The 22,351-nt window shown below is 39.8% G+C and overlaps 1 protein-coding gene across 8 annotated transcripts in view; it reads left to right on the top strand.

The window, feature by feature from the left end:
- Window positions 1–22,351, top strand: part of LOC126246592 (uncharacterized) — a 175,465-nt gene that overhangs the window by 25,460 nt on the left and 127,654 nt on the right. Inside the window, exon 2 of one of the 8 annotated variants that reach the window (XM_049948409.1) lies at window positions 6,987–7,279. The exons of 6 other annotated variants lie outside the window; for them this stretch is intronic. Coding sequence is in view for 1 of the 2 variants with exons in the window: in XM_049948407.1 (XP_049804364.1) it covers window positions 7,627–7,655 (29 nt within the window). In the remaining variant the exon portion in view is untranslated. Of the gene's footprint in view, window positions 1–6,986; window positions 7,280–7,566; window positions 7,656–22,351 lie in introns of those variants that run through there. One more of the 8 variants, XM_049948407.1, reaches the window with a different exon arrangement.

Here is a 22,351-nt window from a genome sequence, read left to right as displayed (position 1 = left end):
AGTAAGTTTCTTTGGAAACAATGTTAAAAAAGAGATATAAATTTATCAAGAAATATGCTGCATTTATCATTAACATTTGGCTCATTATATACATCTTCCCAGTTTACATTTCCTAAACTTTCTCTGAAGTGATCTATAGATACCGGGTTGAGCACCCTCACACTTTTACTTAATGGTTTCTGAAGTGTACACCCTGTTAGGTTAATCAGTTGTGCATCATGGTCAGATAATCCATTTACCACAGGGAAAGCATGTGTTTGTTCTGCATCCTCTTGCTGTACAATTACATTATCTATTAGAGTACTACTGTCCTGAGCTATTCGTGTAGGGAAATTGAAAACTGATTCTAAGTTATATGTTGTTAACAACACTTCTAGTTCACTTTTCCTGTCAGAATTGCTTAGAAAGTTAACATTGAAATCACCACAGATTAATAACTTCTTCTTTTTGTCTGACAGACAGCATAATAGGGAGTCAAACTTTTTTTTATGAATAGCTTCCAATCTCTTAGTGGAGACCTCTCCACTGTTGCTAATATCAACACAACATTTTCAAGCTGAAGTTCACATGCACAAACCTCAAAGTGCTGATCAACACAAAATTTGCTTAATTCAACAGTTCTGTATTTATACCCTTGTTTTATGAAAATGGCAACTCCTTCTTTATCCATACTAGATGTACAAGTGTAAGATGCTAAATTATACCCATTTATACTGACATTTTCCATCCCCACAGTTGCATGGTGCTCAAACAGACAAAGTATATCGATCTCATTCTTATTTTTGAGATCATCTAAACACATTTCAACCCCTCCTCCTTTTTTTTATTCCCCTGAATTCTGGTGAAGTAAGTTGATACCACCCTTAGCGTTATCCCTATGTGGTGTGCATGAAGTTTCTTTTCTTCTATTTTCCTTGGTTGTTGTCTGTCTGGAATTTGGCTTTAACCTAAAAAACCTGTCTGCCTGGTCCCAATAACCACAGAGATCACCCCCTTGTGTGACTGTGCCCCCCCCCCCCCCCCTTACAGTATCTGCTAATAGAGAAGCTAACTTTTCTTTCCCCTTCCTATTAAGGTGCAGGCCATGTGTAGTGTAACCCCACCTGCCAATAGCATCAACTGGAACAACACTCATGTGAGACTTTGCCGGTGTCTGGTGCATCCCGTTCAGCTCAGTGTTGACACATCTTACAGCAGTGTTTACCCAGGGCTGATCATGGCGCTGAAAGACCTCCACAAACCCCATATTCGTGTGCCCAGTTTCTGCTCCTGTTTTATACAGGTCACTCCTAATACTATGTCTTGGATTCCTAGCCAGGCTGTTTCCTGCTCCCCCAACTATAATTACCTGATCTTCCTTCTCAGAGTCCTTGCATAGCTGACCTAAGTTTTCTGTAACCTAGGTAAGGCTAGCACTTGGTTTCACAAAACTTGTGACCTGGTACTCTGTCCCTAATATCTCCTGAAGCTGTTGGCCCAAACCTCTCCCATGACTACTACCTATAAGCAGAATTTTTCTTTTCCTATTCTCGTTTGATCCTGACCTGTCTTTTTTTTCTTTAAGCTAGTATTCTGCTTCAACCTACATTCAACTACATCTGGATGCGGCCCTTCCTGTACTACTTCAGACAGCGAGCCAAACTGATGTGCTAACTGAATTTCAGAAGTTTTGTCAATTGTTTCCCTTTTCGCCCTTTTCTTGCTACCTTTTCCCAGCACCCAGAGTCCTTTTCCTCCCTTAACTTACATAATTCCAAATTCGCAATTTCTAATTCAGCCTTAAGGGCACAAATCTTTGCCTCCTGTTCCGCAATTTTTCTGTCCTTTCTACATAACCTACACTGCCATGGAAGAGCCTCATTATCTACCCTCGTTTCCTCTCCGATGCACTCGCCCCAATGAAACCACAACCTACAGTCTATACAGAACACCCCCTCTTTCAAATTTCTACAGCAACCACCACACTTGTCACACATGGTTTGATAGTAAGACGTAACACAAAAGCAGAAAATAACTTCAACAACACAATAGTTTCATAACCCATACTAATACATAACTAAAACACTAATGTAAACAAACTTATAATCTTGCTTCTGAAACTTTTAACTAAACACACAAATTCTGGATGAGAGACACGAATTAATTTAACTTTGAAGTGCTAAGTCTAGTCAAAAACAAATATCTATGCTCATATGAAATTTACGCCTAAGTACTAAACAAACTCGCAACTGCCGGCCTTTACGAAATACTTCCTTTTCGTTTAGCAAAGCGAAACCTTCAATAGATAATTACGTGAAAAAAAAACCACGATGTATGAAATAAAAAATTCAAGAGAAGCATTTTGCATTTTACAAATACAACATACCTGTATTTTAAGCATATCGAACAAAATATAATCTGTTTTTCCTTCTCATCCCATTCTACTAACCAAGAATTCCGGGTGACTTTTCTGAACTCTAACCCTTTTCCTAATCCTCTCCAGTTCTTTTACCTTAACCCCTCTTCCTTCACCTTCAGCCCTTCTGCCAGAAGAACGAGCCACTGGCTCTGAAAGCTGCCGCCTCTTGGTGAGTGATCCAGTTTAAGACAGCTATTTTGCATTTGTCTTGAAAGTGTCTCTCCCTTAAGGATCATTAAGACATTAGACCCATTGCAGCATGCACAGAGACATTTAACCACTTATTCTTCCCACACCCTATGTCTGAGTGGAATGGGAACAAATCCTTGTATATGGTACAATGGGAAATACTCTACCATGCATTTCACAGTGCTTTGCAGAGTATGGATATAGATGTCAGAGAATATAACTTCAATATAATAGAGGAAAACATTCCACGTGGGAAAAATATATCTAAAAACAAAGATTCTATAACTTACCAAACGAAAGCGTTGGTACGTTGATAGAAACAATAACAAACACACACACAAATTTCAAGCTTTCGCAACCCACGGTTGCTTCATCAGGAAAGAGGGAAGGAGAGGGAAAGACGAAAGGATGTGGGTTTTAAGGGAGAGGGTAAGGAGTCATTCCAATCCCGGGAGCGGAAAGACTTACCTTGGGGGGAAAAAGGGACAGGTATACACCCGCGAGCGCGCGCACACACACACACACACACACACACACACACAGACATATGTAAAGGCAAAGAGTTTGGGCAGAGATGTCAGTCGAGGCGGACATCTCTGCCCAAACTCTTTGCCTTGACATATGTCTGCTTGTGTGTGTGTGTGTGTGTGTGTGTGTGTGTGTGTGTATACCTGTCCCTTTTTCCTCCCGCTCCCAGGATTGGAATGACTCCTTACCCTCTCCCTTAAAACCCACATCCTTTAGTCTTTCCCTCTCCTTCCCACTTTCCTGATGAAGCAACCGTGGGTTGTGAAAGCTTGAAATTTATGTGTGTGTTTGTTATTGTCTCTATCAACGTACCAACGCTTTCGTTTGGTAAGTTACAGAATCTTTGTTTTTAGAATATAACTTCAAATGAAATACTTTTAAGGTAATATTGGGTTCAGTGTAGAGGATGTGATATTAATATCTGGCATTCTCTAAGTATAACGGTTTGTGCTGACCAAGAAAATGTAAGTGCAGATTTGTCGTGTATTTGTTAGTTTTTTGTGGAGCGAGTTTGAGAAATACTTTTTCCTCAGATCTGGATCAAGAGCCGGAGTATAACATTAAGAACAATAACAGCAGCCAGTCATCATAGAAGATGATCTCATTTAATGCATGACCAATTTCAGGCTTGTGTCTATCTTCAGATAGTTTTACACTCAATTACATGTTTCAGTGCTCAATGTTGGAAGTCACTGTTAAAAAAAAGCAATGTGATGACTAAATAGATCCAACTGAAACAATTGGAAGTTGCTAACATGGATCTTCAAGCTGTATGTAATTAAAATAATGCTTTACGACATGTCACTTAGCCACTTTCAATTGTTTCAGTTGGATCTATTTAGTCATCATCAAATTTTGTTTTTTATTTAAACAGTTATCTCCAACATCAAAGCATTTAATGTAAATCCACTCGAAGATGGGCACAAGCCCGAAACTGGTTGTGAATTAGATAAAATTACCTTCTATTGTGAGTGGTAGTGGTTATTATTCTGAACTCTATAAAGAAACAGCCACTTAGTTCAACTGTGCCCATTATGGAAAAAATTCACTAAACATAATCATCATGTCACAGTGATAGACTGAATTGTAGCATAGCCGGTAGCCTAGGTTAGGTACGAAGGTGTCAGTTTGGTTGTGGGTTGATGAAGCCATTGCATGTTGTCGCAAGATAAAGCTATTTTTTGCTAAACGCTGTTTGTGGTGAGAGACGTGTTTTATAGACAGAGGCCTAGATTAGGTTGGAAGGTGACAGATTGATTGCGTGTTCATAAGACCAGCAAATGAGTCTGGACAATCTTTTACATACATTGCGCATTGTAGTTAAATTTACATCCCTAATGAGAACTCCTGTTTCCTCAAGCATTTAGTTATTTTTTTCAATTTTTTAAAGGCATTTACAACAAGAGCTTGCCTAGCCCAAAAACCCGTATTACTGTGGAGGTCCCATTAATTTGTTGGAGCCTATGTTAATACCGCTTTGTGTTGAGTGTTTTCAGCAAGGCTCCTACCACTGCCATGCCAGTGATGCCATCAGTCTGTCAGTGTAGTCTCACATTGTTAACTAATTCTGTTTCCTGTCTGTATCGACAAACTTTTGGTGTATTGTGGTTCACTTTCTGTTGACAAACTGGATCTTGGTACTTGTCCAGCCTTTACTAAAAGCAGTGATAACTGCCTGATTGTAACCACTAAAGGTAAAACAGTAATCAGCCTGAAGGTTGATTTGAACACCACAGTGCTTTATTAGGCATTGTCCTATTGGTGGAGGTGTGAAGTTGCCTACTTCCACCTTCTAAATTGAATTGACTTGCCCAGCGTGTTAAAGGGGAGCCTACAGTTTTTACATGTGTTCTGAGCCATGGTGCAACTTGGCATTTTTCACATGAACAAACATTTATGGAAGCAAAAGAAATGGTAAATGATGGAAATAATTGCTAGGACTGAGTGTTGATTGATTCTTGATTGCTTGCTTTATTTACGCAGGGATCGTCTTAGTGACATAGGATTTGTCATCCTAGTACAATGAAAATAAATAGCTCTACACACACACACAGTGTATATAAGCATGCTTTTATGAGGATGATACAGGGGTTTTGATGTGACCTTGATGAAGCATTTGCCTAAAATGGTGTAGGAAAATGATGGAAAACATAAATCAGGATGACTGGATAGAGAAAACACCTCTCAAATATGAGATCAGTCACTTAACAATTGTACTGCCTCATTTGGTTAATCCATATTGAACAATTTTCTCAGACTTTTGGATTTTTAATCTGGCATTTTATCACTGCACCACCAAGCACAGTACTTCACGATTACACTATGGTTACTATGGTCTCACCTACTGTGGAGTTGTGGCAGCAGCAGCATTTGTTGTTTCCATCTGTACCGCTTTAACAGTGGTGTTGCAGATGTCAGCTCAATATTTACCTGAAGTAATTTATGGAGTCCATGAAAGAACTAAATTGCAATGGCCGGATGTGGATTAGGGCCTCCATACTTCCAAATACAAGGTCAGTCTGTTAACAACAGCGCCGCCTTGGTCAGTTTATACCTAGTGAGCAGTTGGTCTCCTTTATACATTCTTACAGAACAATTATCTCGTCTTGTAAAAGGCTAATGCTACACTGTTAATGAATTTCTCTGTACCAGTCACTGTGCGCACCATCAGCTGTCAGAATCGTGACATTTAGTTTCCATTTAATGTATGAAAATTTACCATTTGCTTGTGTGACATTGAGTTATTATCCTTATATTATGAGTAAGATGTTGAGTTCACGAAGAAAATACGAAGCAGAACTTCAATATATGATTTTTCCGAGGGGGAAATAATAGTGTGTAAATACACTGTGAAATTCGGGGGAAATAATAGTGTGTAAATTCGCTGTGTAATAACAATTGTTTGACTGTCATTTACTGGGTTTAAATTTTTGTGTCAAACCCCCTACCATTTTGTTATTTTACTAATTCTTCATTGTGTAGCATGTATTGCTTAGCAGGTACTTTTAACTGCCTATTTAAATAAAATTGTTTCAGTAATTACTTTCATCTCCGTAGACATTTTAGTGTAAAATTTTATTCTCTTGAAGAAAGTGTTGTTTGTGTTCGTACATAATGATAAATGTATTTTCAGTCTAGATCTTGATTCATGAACATGGCGAGAACTGTGTTCTCTCTCTTTTTTTTTTATAAGGAAAATGTCAACAGGAATTTCCATTTCCTGTGAGATCAATATTTTTGTTGTGTTTAACTGATTCGTAGATGTCATTCCGTAGTGTAGTTAAAATCTCCAGTGTATTGAACATACCTTGACATAGAGCATGATTACTATCTATTTATTTTATTTTTTTTATTCTTTCAGTCCTTTTCTGTTGCTTGAAAACTATTTTCGTGTTTTGTGTATTCCTTCCCTAGAAAAGAATTCTGTAGCTAAGAACTAGTTGTACATATGAATCATTTGTAACTAAAAGGCTTTGGCCTGTACCGTATGGCCTTTTAAAAACCATGCTGAAGTGCTTACAAAAAGGCAACACTGTTTTGTTGGCTGCCTCAAAGCACATGCTGGATTACTTGTGTGTTTCGTTGTTGTCTTGTTTATTAGCTGAGAAATGAGAAGTTACCTTTCACGAAATAGCTCGTACTGATGACATATTTCTTCTGTGAACTTTGGAATTATAACAACTCTTTATTAACAATGAAGTGTAAGTATATTTATTGAAATTAAACTGTAAAATAATTGAATTAACAAAATGATGTGTTAGCTGTTAACATTTACTATCAGACTATTTTTATTGCACATGCTTGTAGCTTTAACGTAATACATTGGCTGATCTGATGCATCATGGTATGTATTGTATTTTTCGTTTTGTAGATGGCTCCAAAATATTGCATCCCAGGACGTTTCAGCAACTATGGAAACTCCATGAAAGAAACAGGCTACTGTATTCTGATTTGCAACTGATGAGGACAGGGCAGCTACATTGTATAAAGCTATTCCACAAAAAGACTGGAAACCTTCAAAATATGCAGTTGTTTGCATCAAACATTTTGGAGAAAGTGATTTCAATTATGTAGATGTATCTTGCAATGAGGAAGGAAATATTCAAGAAGTTGGTAGTAATAGGAACCTATTGCAACCCAGTGCAGTGCCAAGGATATTCTCAGGTTTACCAAAATGTTTTAATAATGCCAGTACTTCATCTTATGTTGTCATGGTATGAGAAGAGAGAGATAACTTAAAATATTGGAAGAAAAACTGAACCAGTGGTTGAAAAAGGATTCAAATTAGCAGTAAGATAAATGACAGCAGTGAAAATAGTTCCAAGTGAAAACTGCATGTAGAAAATTCTTTTGTGTGCTTTTGGGTTTTACGGTGTAAAAGTGATACCCCCCCCCAAAATTCCTGTTAGTGGTGGTATACAAGAGAATTTAAAAATTCAAATTTGTATTAATAATTAATTTCTTAGAGTATCACAGCTGTCTTGAATACTTCCTGGCCAGAAACAGCAGTGATGGTCCAGTTGCAGAACTGGTTGATTAGGTATGTTTGACACAGAAAATTTTGCTTCTAATATTTTAATATCTGACTTGGAAGGGGTGGCATTTGTATACAAAAAGATCCCATCTAGTGAGCAAACAACAGAAGAAAAACTATATAAGGAACTACTTTTTCTAGTGGGTCAAATAGTGCTTATCCTAAAAAAAAAGAGAAATTACACTTGTGAAACAATATCCTCGCATTCCTTTTGTATACACAGTCAGCCTTGTAATGTTTTAAGGCATACCATATTAGTTTTGCCACATCCCAAATACACTTTACAACATCCCAAGTACATGCAAAGTCTGCAAAGAAAGCTTTGTTTGTCTCCTAATGTTGCAAATGAAAACAGGAATTTAGAACCAACTTTCTAATACTAAGTGACAGAGATTAGCATGTTGTTGTCCAGATGGATGAAATCTATGTTCATTAGAAGCTTTCCTTTTGTAATGGCTCTATAATGGGGTTTGCTGAAAGTCAGCCTGTTTGTAGCACAAGAACTGTGTTGGCTTTCATGATTTCGTCTACATTTGGTCATTTGAAAGAAATTGTTAGTTTAATTCCAGTAAGATACCTCACACATTGTGAGTTACTGCAGCTTACATTAAAAGTACGTACTTTCATTTCAAGCTTTTGTTTCTGATAATTGCTTGAACGAAACATGTTTGTTATCTTGAACAATGAACCATCAGTTTAGGTCTGTATGCTTTTGATTTTGTACATCTATTCAGGTATATTAGAAACATCTGGTTATGAAAGATATTGACAAACAGAATCCAGTAGAAAATTTACATCCATATGCAAAGTTTCCTGCTATTAAAGACCTATACAAAAGTAAAAGTATTTATTTATTTAACATATGGCTAGAGATACAGCATCTGTCATGATTGAAAACTACTCTTGTATGTCTAGATTACGAATGTAGTCTATAGTTTGTGGAGTCGCGAGAGTAAAGTCACTAACACTGCCATTATCCTTTCTTGTCCTACATTCGGTGATGATGTGCTGGATCATCTGTTGTGTAGCCCCACAGTCACACTCAGGCATTGAACTTATGTTCCACTTGAAGTGGGAGGCTGCATAATTCACATGGTTAGTTTGGATTCTGTTTAGTGTCGACTATTGTCTGCGAGGGAGGCTGAAACCAGGTGGCGGCGTCTTGTTCACAGGCAACATTTGTCGTTAAGTCTCTTCTGCCACTCAATGGTAGTTTGGTAATTGCTGTTCCTCAAGTTCATGCCATCTCTTGTTGGTGGTTTCCTCAAATGCAGCCGACTAGCATTTGCGTTGCTGATGTCAGAATGTATCGATAGTTCTGGATTGTCCATTATTTTGTTGAATTATCTTAAGAGAATATCTTTATGTCTGAGATCTTGCGGAGGGGTATGACTTAGTACTGGTAGCCAGTGTATGGGAGTAGATTTGATTGTGCCAGTGATAAGACGCATTGTGGTATTTAGTTGGGTATCTGTGATATTTGTATGGGCACTATTGAGCTGGTAAGCAGCACAGTATTCAGCAGTTGAGTACACTAACCCTAGAGCTGAGCACCACAGAGTTGCGGCTGTAGATCCCCAAGTTGTTCCACATAGTTTATGAATTATGTTGTTGCGAGTTCTTATTTTTGTAGCAACATTTTGAAGATGATGATTGAAAGACAGCATTCTATCCAATGTGACCCCTAGGTATTAGGGTATCTGTTGTGTCTCAATTTATGGTTGTCCATGCACACCTTTAACTCCCTATTACCCATTTTGTTGTTGAGATGAATGCAACAAACTTAAGTGTTATTGGTGTTTGGTTCGAGTCCCCACTTTTTGATGTACTGAGTCAGCTTCTTGAGGTCTTCTGTCAGGATCTCTTTCGTTTGTTCAATGTTTTGTTTTCCGATAGCAAATGCCCAGTCATCTGCATGTCCGAATTTCCTTGAAAGCTTCTCTGGCATGTCTGAAATGTACAGACTAAACAACAAGGGAGCAAGAACAGACCCTTGAGGCAGCCCGTTGTTCAACGATCTTTTATTGCTTACATCTTTCCCCTTATACACACAATTGTCTTTGGCTCAACATGGATTTAAAATTCGTGCAGTTCTTCTACATGAGATAACTTTAAGGAGTGTGTAGAGTACTCCGTCTTTCCATACTGTATCATAGGGCGCTGTTAAATCTATGAATGCCACTGAAGTTTTGAGTTTTCATTGATAGCCTGCTCCTATGTAAGTTGTAAGAGACATAACTTGATTTGTTATATTCCTGTATGGTCTAAAGCCCACCTGTTACACTGGAATTATCTTGAGTATATCAGGACCAATTCTGTTCAGTAAAAGTATTTCCAGGAGTTCATATGCAATGCTGAGCAAGGCAATAGGTCGGTAGCTTTCTGGCTTTTCGCTTGGTTTATTTTTCTTCAATATAGCAATAATCTTTTTCAGTTTGAAGAGCATTGGTATCTGGTGTCTTTCAAGAATATCAGTGTAGAATTTGGTGGACCAGGCATGAGCCTGTTTTCCACAGTGAGCTAAGAACTCTGGGTGTAGGCCGTCCTCACCAGGGGCTTTACCTAATTTAGTGTTACTGATGGCGGTGTTTATTTCTTCCACATTGAATGGTTTGGGTTGTGTCATTGGAGAGCCACGTTTAAGGAGTTTCATTTCTTTCTTTATATCCTCAGTAAGATTTTTGCTCCTTTTGCTTTTGGAAATTATGACTATATACGAGGCAAGTTTGTTTGGATGGATTTCTGATGTCCGTGCAGTTGTTTTTCCATCTCCAAGCTTCCTTAGAAGAGACCAAGCTTCTCTGCTTGATTTTGTGTAGTCAAGTGATCTAACTTTATCTTCCCATTTTTTCCTCCTGGCTGCATCTAGGCTGTGTACATCTACATCTACATTTATACTCCACAAGCCACCCAACGGTGTGTGGTGGAGGGCACTTGACGTGCCACTGTCATTACTTCCCTTTCCTGTTCCAGTTGCGTATGGTTCGCAGGAAGAACAACTGCCGGAAAGCCTCCATGCACGCTCGAATCTCTCTAATTTTACATTCGTGATCTCCTCTGGAGGTATAAGTAGGGGGAAGCAATATATTCTATACCTCACCCAGAAACGCACACTCTCGAAACCTGGACAGCAAGCTACACCATGATGCAGAACGCCTCTCTTGCAGTCTGCCACTTGAGTTTGCTAAACATCTCCATAACGCTATCACGCTTACCAAATAACCTGTGACGAAACACACCGCTTTTCTTTGGATCTTCTCTATCTCCTGTGTCAACCCGACCTGGTACGGATCCCACACTGATGAGTAATACTCAAGTATAGGTCGAACGAGTGTTTTGTAAGCCATCTCCTTTGTTGATAGACTACATTTTCTAAGGACTCTCCCAATGAATCTCAACCTGGAACTCGCCTTACCAATAATTAATTTTATATGATCATTCCACTTCAAATCATTCCGTATACATACTCCCAGATATTTTACAGAAGTAACTGCTACCAGTGTTTGTTCCGCTATCATATAATCATACAATAAAGGATCCCTCTTTCTATGTATTCGCAATACATTATATTTGTCAATGTTAAGGGTCAGTTGCCACTCCCTGCACCGAGTGCCTATCCGCTGCAGATCTTCCTGCATTTCGTTGCTATTTTCTAATGCTCCAACTTCTCTGTATACTACAGCATCATCCGTGAAAAGCCACATGGAACTTCCGACACTATCTACTAGGTCATTTATATATATTGTGAAAAGCAATGGTCCCATAACACTCCCCTGTGGCATGCCAGAGGTTACTTTAATGTCTGTAGACGTCTTTCCATTGAGAACAACATGCTGTGTGCTGTTTGCTAAAAACTCTTCAATCCAGCCACAAAGCTGATCAGCAATTTCATGGTCATTGCTCTCAGTAAATCGTTGGTAAAGCTTTTCACTTTCTTCACTCCATCCAGGTATATATTCTTTGCGATACCCTCTAGGGACATGTTTATTTGCTGCAGATATCATAGCTGCTATAGATCATTCATAAGCTTCATTTGTAGGTGGTATTCAACATATGCAATTGTCAAGTTCTTTCGTGAAGCCAGGCCAATTGGCCTTATTGAAATTCCAATGTGGTTGAGGGCTGGATGTGATCAGGGGGATTTGGATGCCAATTTCGTGTATCACAGGTCTGTGCTGGCCATGAGGGAAGTCATTGAGCACCTTTCAAGTAGTTGGTAGAGGTTTGTTTCCTTCGTCTCTGGATACAAAGCATAGATCAGGACAGTACCCTCTTTTTCCAGGCTGCTGAGTTAAACGTGCTTCGGTCTTTGGCATCAAAGACTTGGAAGAGGTTGTTTCTGCCCATCCATTCCACTACTGCTTCACCATTTTCATCATTAGTTTTGTATTTACAATTCTGGTGGTGACGGTTGAAATCTCCAATGTAGACTCCTGGGTGTGGTCGGATGTCTACAACATGATTGGGCCACTTGGAGTTAGGAGGTTTGTAAATGTTTGAAACCTCAGTGTCGCTTACTCTAATGACAATGGAGTGGATGTCCTCCTCAGTGCTAGTAGACAGAGGAAAGGCTTTATCTATAGTATTTCGCACATATGTAGCATTACCATAGGCATGATGATATGTTGCTCCTAGAAGATCGCAGCCTGGTATTTTTCCTCTGGATTGCAGCTGCTGTTCCTCACTGGTGTGCGTTTCTTGTATGGCTACCAGATCAACTTCATGAGAGAGTAGCAGTTTAGATAAGGCTTCACTTTTAACACGACTAATACCTTCAATATTTAGTTGTCGCACACGTAGGGCAGAGCCCAGGATCCTACTGGTAGAAGGACCCTTTGAGAAATCATTCGTAACCGTCATAATTCCATGTTGTATCTTGATCAGGAGGTTAAAAGAGACTTTACGTCTGATCACATATTTGTTGTTGCTCCCTTAGCACCACCCAGGGGTCACATGTAGGTTACGTTAAGGTTAGACCTACGGACATGAGCAACATTGGACCCCCAAGTGAAAGGAATAAATTACTTAAACCTGCACAAAAATTTTGTCAGAAAACTTTATTCCAAAATACAGAGATACAGAAAGTTATTTTAGTAGATAATATTTTTCATGAAACTAACCTCTCTGCACTGAAATTAAGTAATGATGACTCAGGTACACTGATATTCCTATAAATTATTCACAAATGGTGGGAAAATTTTAATACGAGGGTAACACAGAAATTATCTGGACTTCCTTGGGGGAAAAAAAAACAATTTTTGCAGTAGTCGTACTGCATCCTGCAAATGGGTGCTTACAGTTGGTACTACTATGGTGACTGTGCACCTCACTTGACCTTCATCACAACAAGTGAGTCAGCAGTGGCAGTGTAAACATGTCCACCCTGCTAGCAGTTCGCACAAAGGAAGAGCAAAGGGCAGTGATAAGATTTCTTTTGTCAGAAGGAGTCAACGGGACAGAAATTCATTGCAGACTGTTAGCGCAGTCTTACTTACATTGCCATGGTCAGTCATTTCAAGTAGATCAGAAAGTTCAAAAGTGGCCAGACAAATTTGACACACAAAGGAAGCAGGGTCCCTTCATTAACTTACAAAATGTAGCAAGCTCAATTTATGGTTTTGCCAAATGAGCAGATTACCATCAGTGGCGTAGCATCTGCGTTGGTTCTGCCTGTACCATCATCCATGATGAATTTCGTTAAATTTGTGCATGATGAGTGCCACATCAGTTCACTGAAGAACACACTCAAACGTCTTGAGATCTGCCAGTGCTTACTAGGTGATTACAAAAGAGAAGTCAAATCATTTTTGGAAAGACTAACGACCTATGATGAAACTTGGGCTCATCACAATGAGCCAGAATCAAAACGCCAGAGTTTTTAGTGGAAGTACCCCAAATCACCATTGAAGAAAAAATTTAAGTCTGCGGCCCAGCGGGAAAGGTTATGCTGACTGTATTTTGGGACACAAAAGGGCTTATACTGAAAGATTGCATCGAGAAGGGAAAAACCATAAGAAAAGATGACTACTGTGAATCATTGACTAACGAACTTAAACCGGCAATTCACAGCAAACGGTGGTGTTTTTGTCATGGAAAGTGTTGTTGTTGTATGATAACACCTGTCCTCACACGGCTTGCTTTGTGCTTGAAACCATCCAGAAAATGAGTTTGAAGCTGCTGGAACTTCCGACTTACAGTCCAGATCTTGCTTCATCAGATGTTTGTTTGTTTGAACTGCTGAAAGATGCTTTGCGAAGTCACAAATTTTCTTCAGTGACAGAAGTGGAATATGCGTTGCATCGGTGGTTGCTGCAACCGTTCGAAAACCTTCATTTCAGTGGAATACACAAGCATGTGAACAGCTGGACCAAGTATATTTCAAAGAAGGAAGACTATATTGAAAGGTGTGTGAATCAAACTGTGTTTTTGAAGTAAATAAAGTGTTTTATGAAATGTCCGGATAATTTTTTTGACTTACTTGCTTTGCAGTCCAATGAAATGAACATTAAAGAGGAACCTGCTGGAACTGCCATTTTCATCTTCAGATGATGAAAGTTTCAAATTCACCAACAGTTTCCTAAAGTGGTCAGATGTGTGGAACAAAATGAGTGTTGCAAATAATTGCTAAGAAATTCTTGACAAGGGACACATTTTTTGCAATGCATGATGCAGCTAAAACAATTAGAGAAGCAATTATACACTTTTCAATTGAACTGAAAAGTCATGTGTTCTTCCATGTAAATTTAAAATTGATGGATTAGAAAACCACATCAGTTCATATTGCTGCATAAGAAGCTGAGTAGCACTGTGGTATAGTGGTTGTGATACTAAACTGTTGCGTGGAGGGTCGTGAGTCCAAAACTCACTTGGACTGTATAGTTTTAATTTCTATATTTGGTTCGAGTACATTCTAGAAGTATCCACAAATGTCAAGAATCATTGTACTGGAATGTTCTGTAGCTGTATATATACTGTATGTGTTCTGGCCGGAGGCAGTTCACTCCGCGCTCTTGTATGTGCAAGTGCTGAATAAACCTTCGTTAAGTGAAGTTAGTGTTCATCATTCATCTAATTACACCTTCCTCTACGTGACATTATTCTTCGCTGTTTAGAAGCTCCAGCTGATCACCTAGCCGCCGCAACTAAAAAAAAAAAAAAAAAAAAAAAAAAAAAAAAAAAAAAAAAAAAAAAAACTCTGCCGTTGATTACTACAAAAATGATAGGAAACTATGTTGATATCCTCATGGATGGCCGACCAGCCCAAGCTCTTGTGGACTCTGGAGCATCATATTCAGTCACTTCGGAGAAGTACCATCGCCAGTTACAAGAAACCGTATTTGTCGACAACAAAACATCACTGCTGAAGGTGGTTAATGCGAAATACGTAAAACCTACAGGAAGATGTACCATTCGTGTGGGTAGAAGTGGTCATACACAGCCCTTAGAATTCATCGTCTTACAAGAATGTAGTCATGACTGTCATTCTCGGACAGGGCTTTTTGAAAGCTGCTCAGGTAATTATAGATTGTGGTCGTTCGAAGATTATGCTAGACGAGATGAGATACTATTGACAGGAAGATGCGCATCTGAGTGTGTGGAGACTATGTGTGCTGGATGAAGTGATCATTCGTGCAGTCAGCGCTAGAAAGGTAACTGTCATGTGTCATGCCATGCATCAGCCCATGGATCTGGTAGTGGAATGTAAGAGGAACATACCACTGAAGAATAACTTGGTCATCCCAGCTTCTGTCATCTCGTTTGAGAATGGATTCAGTGAATTGTGGATAGTTAACTATCGACGAGAAACACAGATCCTTCCAAGATGCATGTGCGTAGCAAACGCTGAGCTGTTAATTGAAGAACAGCTGAGTGTCATTGAAACCTTCCATGCTGAGTCTGTGGGTGAAATTAGCGCTACCACTACGAGACAAGGTCTTCTAGCTCAACTATCATCAGATCTCACTAAGGAACAACAGAAGCAGCTACTTGCCATTCTTCAAGTTCTCTGAATGCTTCAATCTACAGGTGGAGAGCAAATTAGACAAATTGATTGTGAAGCACCGTATTAGCACTCAACCAATAAGCCAGAGAGCATACCGTTTGTCAGCAACGGAACGTCGAATAATTCGCGACGAGGTAGAGAAAATGATGAAGAATGACATCACTCATCCTTCACAGAGCCTATGGTCATCACCAGCGGTCTTCGTCAGGAAGAAGGATGGCAGTTGGCGCTTTTGTGTTGATTACAGGAAGCTTAATAAGATAAGTAAAAAGGTCTTTTACCCTCTTCCACGAACTGATGATACACTAGATTGTCTGAAGGGAGCTAAGTTTTTCTCAACCATGGACGTGTACTCGGGATACTGGCAAATCAAAGTAGATGAGGCTGATCATGAGAAAACTGCATTCATCACCCCTGAGGGCCTGTATGAATTTAAGGTAATGCCGTTTGGTTTGTGTAATGCACCAGCATCTTTTGAATGGATGATGGATAATCTTCTAAGGCACCTGAAGTGGACGATATGTCTTTGTTGTTTAGATTACATTATAGTGTTCTCAGAGACATTTGATGAACATATAAAAAGACTGAGGGCTGTTCTTAAGTGTCTCCAAAAAGGCAGACTGAAACTCAATCCAGGAAAGTGTCTCTTTTGGAGCAAAAGAAATAAAAATTCTTGGACACCTTGTGAAAAGGTGAGATCTATAACGGAATTTCCTATTCCTAAAAGTATCAGAGATGTGAGAAGCTTCCTCGGATTATGTTCTTTTTACCATCTTTTTATCAAACACTTTTGTACCAAAGCCAGACCACACCAAGAGTTGTTAAAAGCTGATGCTAAATTTATCTGGGGTGGTGCTCAACAAGATTCTTTTGATGTGCTGCGAAAAGCTCTGACGACAGAACATGTACTTGGTCTGTATGATGATGAGTGAGCACCTACAGAACTACACGCAGGTGCTAGCGGGTATGGGATTAGTGCTGTTCTGGTGCAGATTTCAGGTGGAAAAGAGAAGGTTATAGCCTATGCTTCTAGGACACTTACAAAAGCCAAGATAAACAACTCAACTACAGAAAGAGAATGTCTTGCTGTGATTTGGGCCATGTGCAAATTTCAACAGTATCTCTATGGAAGACCATTCACAGTTTTTACAGACCGTCATTCACTTTGCTGGTGGACAGGTCTTGAGGATCCAACAGGACGACTCGCCAGGTGGGCACATCATCTTGAATAGTATGACATTACCATAGTGTACAAAAGTGAAAGAAAACACCAAGATGCCGATTGTCTCTGAAGAAACCTTGTGCAAGACCATCAAGACTTTGAAGATAGTGACTGTCTCGCTGCACTCCAGGATATCTGTGCTGTGCAGAAGGAGGACGCCAAGATATCTCAAATTAGGCTTGCCTTAAATCGGTCAGAGGATGTGAAAGGACAATTTAAGGTAGTTAATGGATTACTTTGCATGAAAAACTTTGATCCTTTTGGAAAGAGGTGGCTACCAGGGATTCCTAAACTCATGCTCTTAGATGTTCTACAGAAATTCCATGACACACCTGAGGCCGGACAATTAGGATTTATTAAGACATGTGATAGGATTCACAAGAGATTTTTCTGGCCAGGATTATTTAGGAGTGTCCATCACTACACGTCGCACTGTTGAGAGTGTCAGAGGAGAAAGACAGTTCCTCAGAAACCGCCTGGCTGACTCATACCAATTCCACCAGCTGAAACGCCTTTCCAGCATGTTGGGATTGACCTCCTTGGGCAATTTCCAATGTATGCTAGTGGCAATAGATGGATTATTGTTTGCACTGAACCATGGACCTTGCCGTTGGTGGGGAGGCTTGCGTGCCTCAGCGATACAGATGGCCGTACCGTAGGTGCAACCACAACGGAGGGGTATCTGTTGAGAGGCCAGACAAACATGTGGTTCCTGAAGAGGGGCAGCAGCCTTTTCAGTAGTTGCAGGGGCAACAGTCTGGATAATTGACTGATCTGGCCTTGTAACATTAACCAAAACGGCCTTGCTGTGCTGGTACTGCGAACGGCTGAAAGCAAGGGGAAACTATAGCCGTAATTTTTACCAAGGACATGCAGCTTTACTGTATGATTAAATGATGATGGCGTCCTCTTGGGTAAAATATTCCGGAGGTAAAATAGTCCCCCATTCGGATCTCCGGGCGGGGACTGCTCAAGAAGACGTCGTTATCAGGAGAAAGAAAACTGGCGTCTACGGATCGGAGCGTGGAATGTCAGATCACTTGATCGGGCAGGTAGGTTAGAAAATTTAAAAAGGGAAATGGATAGGTTAAAGTTAGATATAGTGGGAATTAGTGAAGTTCGGTGGCAGGAGGAACAAGACTTCTGGTCAGGTGACTACAGGGTTATAAACACAAAATCAATTAGGGGTAATGCAGGAGTAGGTTTAATAATGAATAAAAAAATAGGAGTGTGGGTTAGCTACTACAAACAGCATAGTGAACGCATTATTGTGGCCAAGATAGACACAAAGCCCATGCCTACTACAGTAGTACAAGTTTATATGCCAACTAGCTCTGCAGATGATGAAGAAATTGATTAAATGTATGACGAGATAAAAGAAATTATTCAGGTAGTGAAGGGAGACGAAAATTTAATAGTCATGGGTGACTGGAATTCGTCAGTAGGAAAAGGGAGAGAAGGAAACATAGTAGGTGAATATGGATTGGGGGGAAGAAATGAAAGAGGAAGCCACCTTGTAGAATTTTGCACAGAGCATAACTTAATCATAGCTAACACTTGGTTCAAGAATCATAAAAGAAGGTTGTATACATGGAAGAATCCTGGAGATACTAAAGGGTATCAGGTGTATTATATAATGGTAAGACAGAGATTTAGGAACCAGGTTTTAAATTGTAAGACATTTCCAGAGGCAGATGTGGATTCTGACCACAATCAATTATTTATGAACTGGCAGGGGTAAAATACAGGGAGCGAAAGGCTATTTACAATTTGTACAGAAACCAGACGGCAGTTATAAGAGTCGAGGGGCATGAAGAAGAAATTGCAAAAAGGTGGGAATTTAAGGAGATGGGACCTGGATAAACTGACTAAACCAGAGGTTGTACAGAGTTTCAGGGAGAGCATAAGGGAAGAATTGACAGGAATGGGGGAAAGAAATACAGTAGAAGATGAATGGGTAGCTCTGAGGGATAAAGTAGTGAAGGCAGCAGAGGATCAAGTAGGTAAAAAGACGAGGGCTAGTAGAAATCCTTAGGTAACAGAAGAAATATTGAATTTAATTGATGAAAGGAGAAAATATAAAAATGCAGTAAATGAAGCAGGAAAAAAGGAATACAAACGTCTCAAAAATGAGATCGACAGGAAGTGCGAAATGGCTAAGCAGGGATGGCTAGAGGACAAATGTAAGGATGTAGCGGCTTATCTCACTAGGGGTAAGATAGATACTGCCTACAGGAAAATTAAAGAGACCTTTGGAGAGAGGAGAACCACTTGTATGAATATCAAGAGCTCAGATGGCAACCGAGTTCTAAGGAAAGAAGGGAAGAGAGAAAGGTGGAAGGAGTATATAGAGGGTTTATACAAGGGCGATGTACTTGAGGACAATATTATGGAAATGGAAGAGGATGTAGATGAAGATGAAATGGGAGATAAGATACTGCGTGAAGAGTTTGAGAGAGCACTGAAAGATCTGAGTCGAAACAAGGCCCCGGGAGTAGACAACATTCCATTAGAACTACTGATGGCCTTGGGAGAGCTAGTCATGACAAAACTCTACCATCTGGTGAGCAAGATGTATGAGACAGGTGAAATACCCACAGACTTCAAGAAGAATATAATAATTCCAATCCCAAAGAAAGCAGGTGTTGACAGATGTGAAAATTACCGAACTATCAGTTTAATAAGTCACAGCTGCAAAATACTAATGCGAATTCTTTACAGACGAATGGAAAAACTGGTAGTAGCGGACCTCGGGGAAGATCAGTTTGGATTCCGTAGAAATGTTGGAACACGTGAGGCAATACTAACCTTACGACTTATCTTAGAAAAAAGATTAAGAAAAGGCAAACCTACGTTTCTAGCATTTGTAGACTTAGAGAAAGCTTTTGACAACGTTAACTGGAATACTCTCTTTCAAATTCTGAAGGTGGCAGGGGTAAAATACAGGGAGCGAAAGGCTATTTACAATTTGTACAGAAACCAGACGGCAGTTATAAGAGTCGAGGGGCATGAAAGGGAAGCAGTGGTTGGGAAAGGAGTGAGACAGGGTTGTAGCCTCTCCCCGATGTTATTCAATCTGTATATTGAGCAAGCAGTAAAGGAAACAAAAGAAAAATTCGGAGTAGGTATTAAAATTCATGGAGAGGAAATAAAAACTTTGAGGTTCGCCGATGACATTGTAATTCTGTCAGAGACAGTAAAGGACTTGGAAGAGCAGTTGAACGGAATGGACAGTGTCTTGAAAGGAGGATATAAGATGAACATCAACAAAAGCAAAACGAGGATAATGGAATGTAGTCAAATTAAATCGGGTGATGCTGAGGGGATTAGATTAGGAAATGAGACACTTAAAGTAGTAAAGGAGTTTTGCTATTTAGGGAGCAAAATACCTGATGATGGTCGAAGTAGAGAGGATATAAAATGTAGACTGGCAATGGCAAGGAAATCGTTTCTGAAGAAGAGAAATTTGTTAACATCGAGTATAGATTTAAGTGTCAGGAAGTCGTTTCTGAAAGTATGTGTATGGAATGTAGCCATGTATGGAAGTGAAACATGGACGATAACCAGTTTGGACAAGAAGAGAATAGAAGCTTTCGAAATGTGGTGCTGCAGAAGAATGCTGATGATAAAGTGGGTAGATCACGTAACTAATGAGGAAGTGTTGAATAGGATTGGGGAGAAGAGAAGTTTGTGGCACAACTTGACTAGAAGAAGGGATCGGTTGGTAGGACATGTTTTGAGGCATCAAGAGATCACAAATTTAGCATTGGAGGGCAGCGTGGAGGGTAAAAATCATAGAGGGAGACCAAGAGATCAATACACTAAGCAGATTCAGAAGGATATAGGTTGCAGTAGGCACTGGGAGATGAAGAAGCTTGCACAGGATAGAGTAGCATGGAGAGCTGCATCAAACCAGTCTCAGGACTGAAGACAACAACAACTGATTATCTGACACAATAGCTGTGAAAACAGCCGAAGCATCCGAGGTAGCCAAATTCACTATGGAAGACATTGTACGAGGCATTTTTTAAGTAAGTACAGTTTTGTAATTAAAAAAAAAAAGGCGTGCTAAGATATCTCAATAATTTTATATTTACATGAAAGCTTGTATCTTAATCTACGCACTGACACCATCACAGTCTGATTCTTCGCCGACTGTGAAGTACAGGCTGTTATAAGCTTTCTTAGTGCTAAAGGCCTAAAAGCGATCGATATTCATTGTGAGGTGTGTGCAGTTTACGGAGAAAACATTGAGTGATGGAATGGTAGGAAAAGCATTTAAAGATGGCCGCACAAATGTGCTTGATGAACAACGGAGTGGGCATCCTTCGGTCGTTAATGAAAGTTTGGTGCAGTAAGTGTACAATAAGGTGAGAGAAAACAGACGCTTCATGATTTCTTCCTTGCGGGAGGACTTTCCTAATGTTTCTCGTAGTGTTTTGTATGGCATTGTGACCAAGCACTTGAATTACTGAAAATTGTGCGCACGTTGGTTACCAAAAATGTTGACGGATGTGCACAAAACCAAACGTTTAGACAGTGCATTGACTTTCCGTGAGCGGTACCACAACGATGGTGATGATTTCTTAAGCCAAATTGTTACGGGCGATGATACATGATTGGCCTATGTCACACCAGAATCAAAGCAACAGTCCATGGAAGTTGAGCAAGGGCATCGTTTTGATGCAAGACAATGCCCGTCCACAAGTGGTGAATCAGACCAAAGATTTCATCACATCTTTTCTATGGGAAACTCTTTATCATCTTCCGTACTGCCCGATCTTGCGCCCAGTGACTTAACATCTAATCCTGCACTTGAAGAAACACCTGGGCGGTCAGCGTCTTCAAGACGATGACGAAGTCAAAACAGTGGTCATGCAGTGGTTAACAAGTCAGGCGGCAGACTTCTATGAGGAGGGTATTCAAAAACTGGTACAACGTTATGACAGATGCCTCAATATTGATGGAAAATATGTAGAAAAGTAGATTAAGGTAAAGGCTTTAATGTAAAAATAAAATTATTGAGATATCTTGGCATGTCTTTTTATAATTTCAAAACGGTACTTACTTAAAAAATATGCCTCGTATTAAAACACGGTGCCCCAAGGTCGTTAATTACGTATCGTGGGAAAGTTTTTCAATTGAATTGAGATAAACCGTCAGTGCAACATTACTCATCACATGATGACTGCCTACCATCTGCAAACTAACAGGCTTACTGAATGCCTTCGTAAGACCTTGGCTGACCTGCCATCAATGTTCGTCAATGTTGAGCAGAGCAACTGGGATGAGGTGCTACCTTTTGTGATGTTTGCCTACAACACCGCCAAACAAGACACCACAGGATTTACCTCATTTTTCCTGGTGCATGGGCGGGAGGCGACTACGATGATGGACACTGTGTTTCTGTTATGTCCTGATGACGTGGACAACGTCTACATTGGCCACGTGTTAACCAGAGCTGAGGAAGATTGGCAG

This window comes from Schistocerca nitens, chromosome 1 (genome assembly GCF_023898315.1).
Source record: "Schistocerca nitens isolate TAMUIC-IGC-003100 chromosome 1, iqSchNite1.1, whole genome shotgun sequence".
Lineage (NCBI taxonomy): Eukaryota > Metazoa > Arthropoda > Insecta > Orthoptera > Acrididae > Schistocerca > Schistocerca nitens.
Note: the sequence above shows the minus strand (reverse complement) of the source record. Positions and strands in the feature narration are given on the sequence as shown.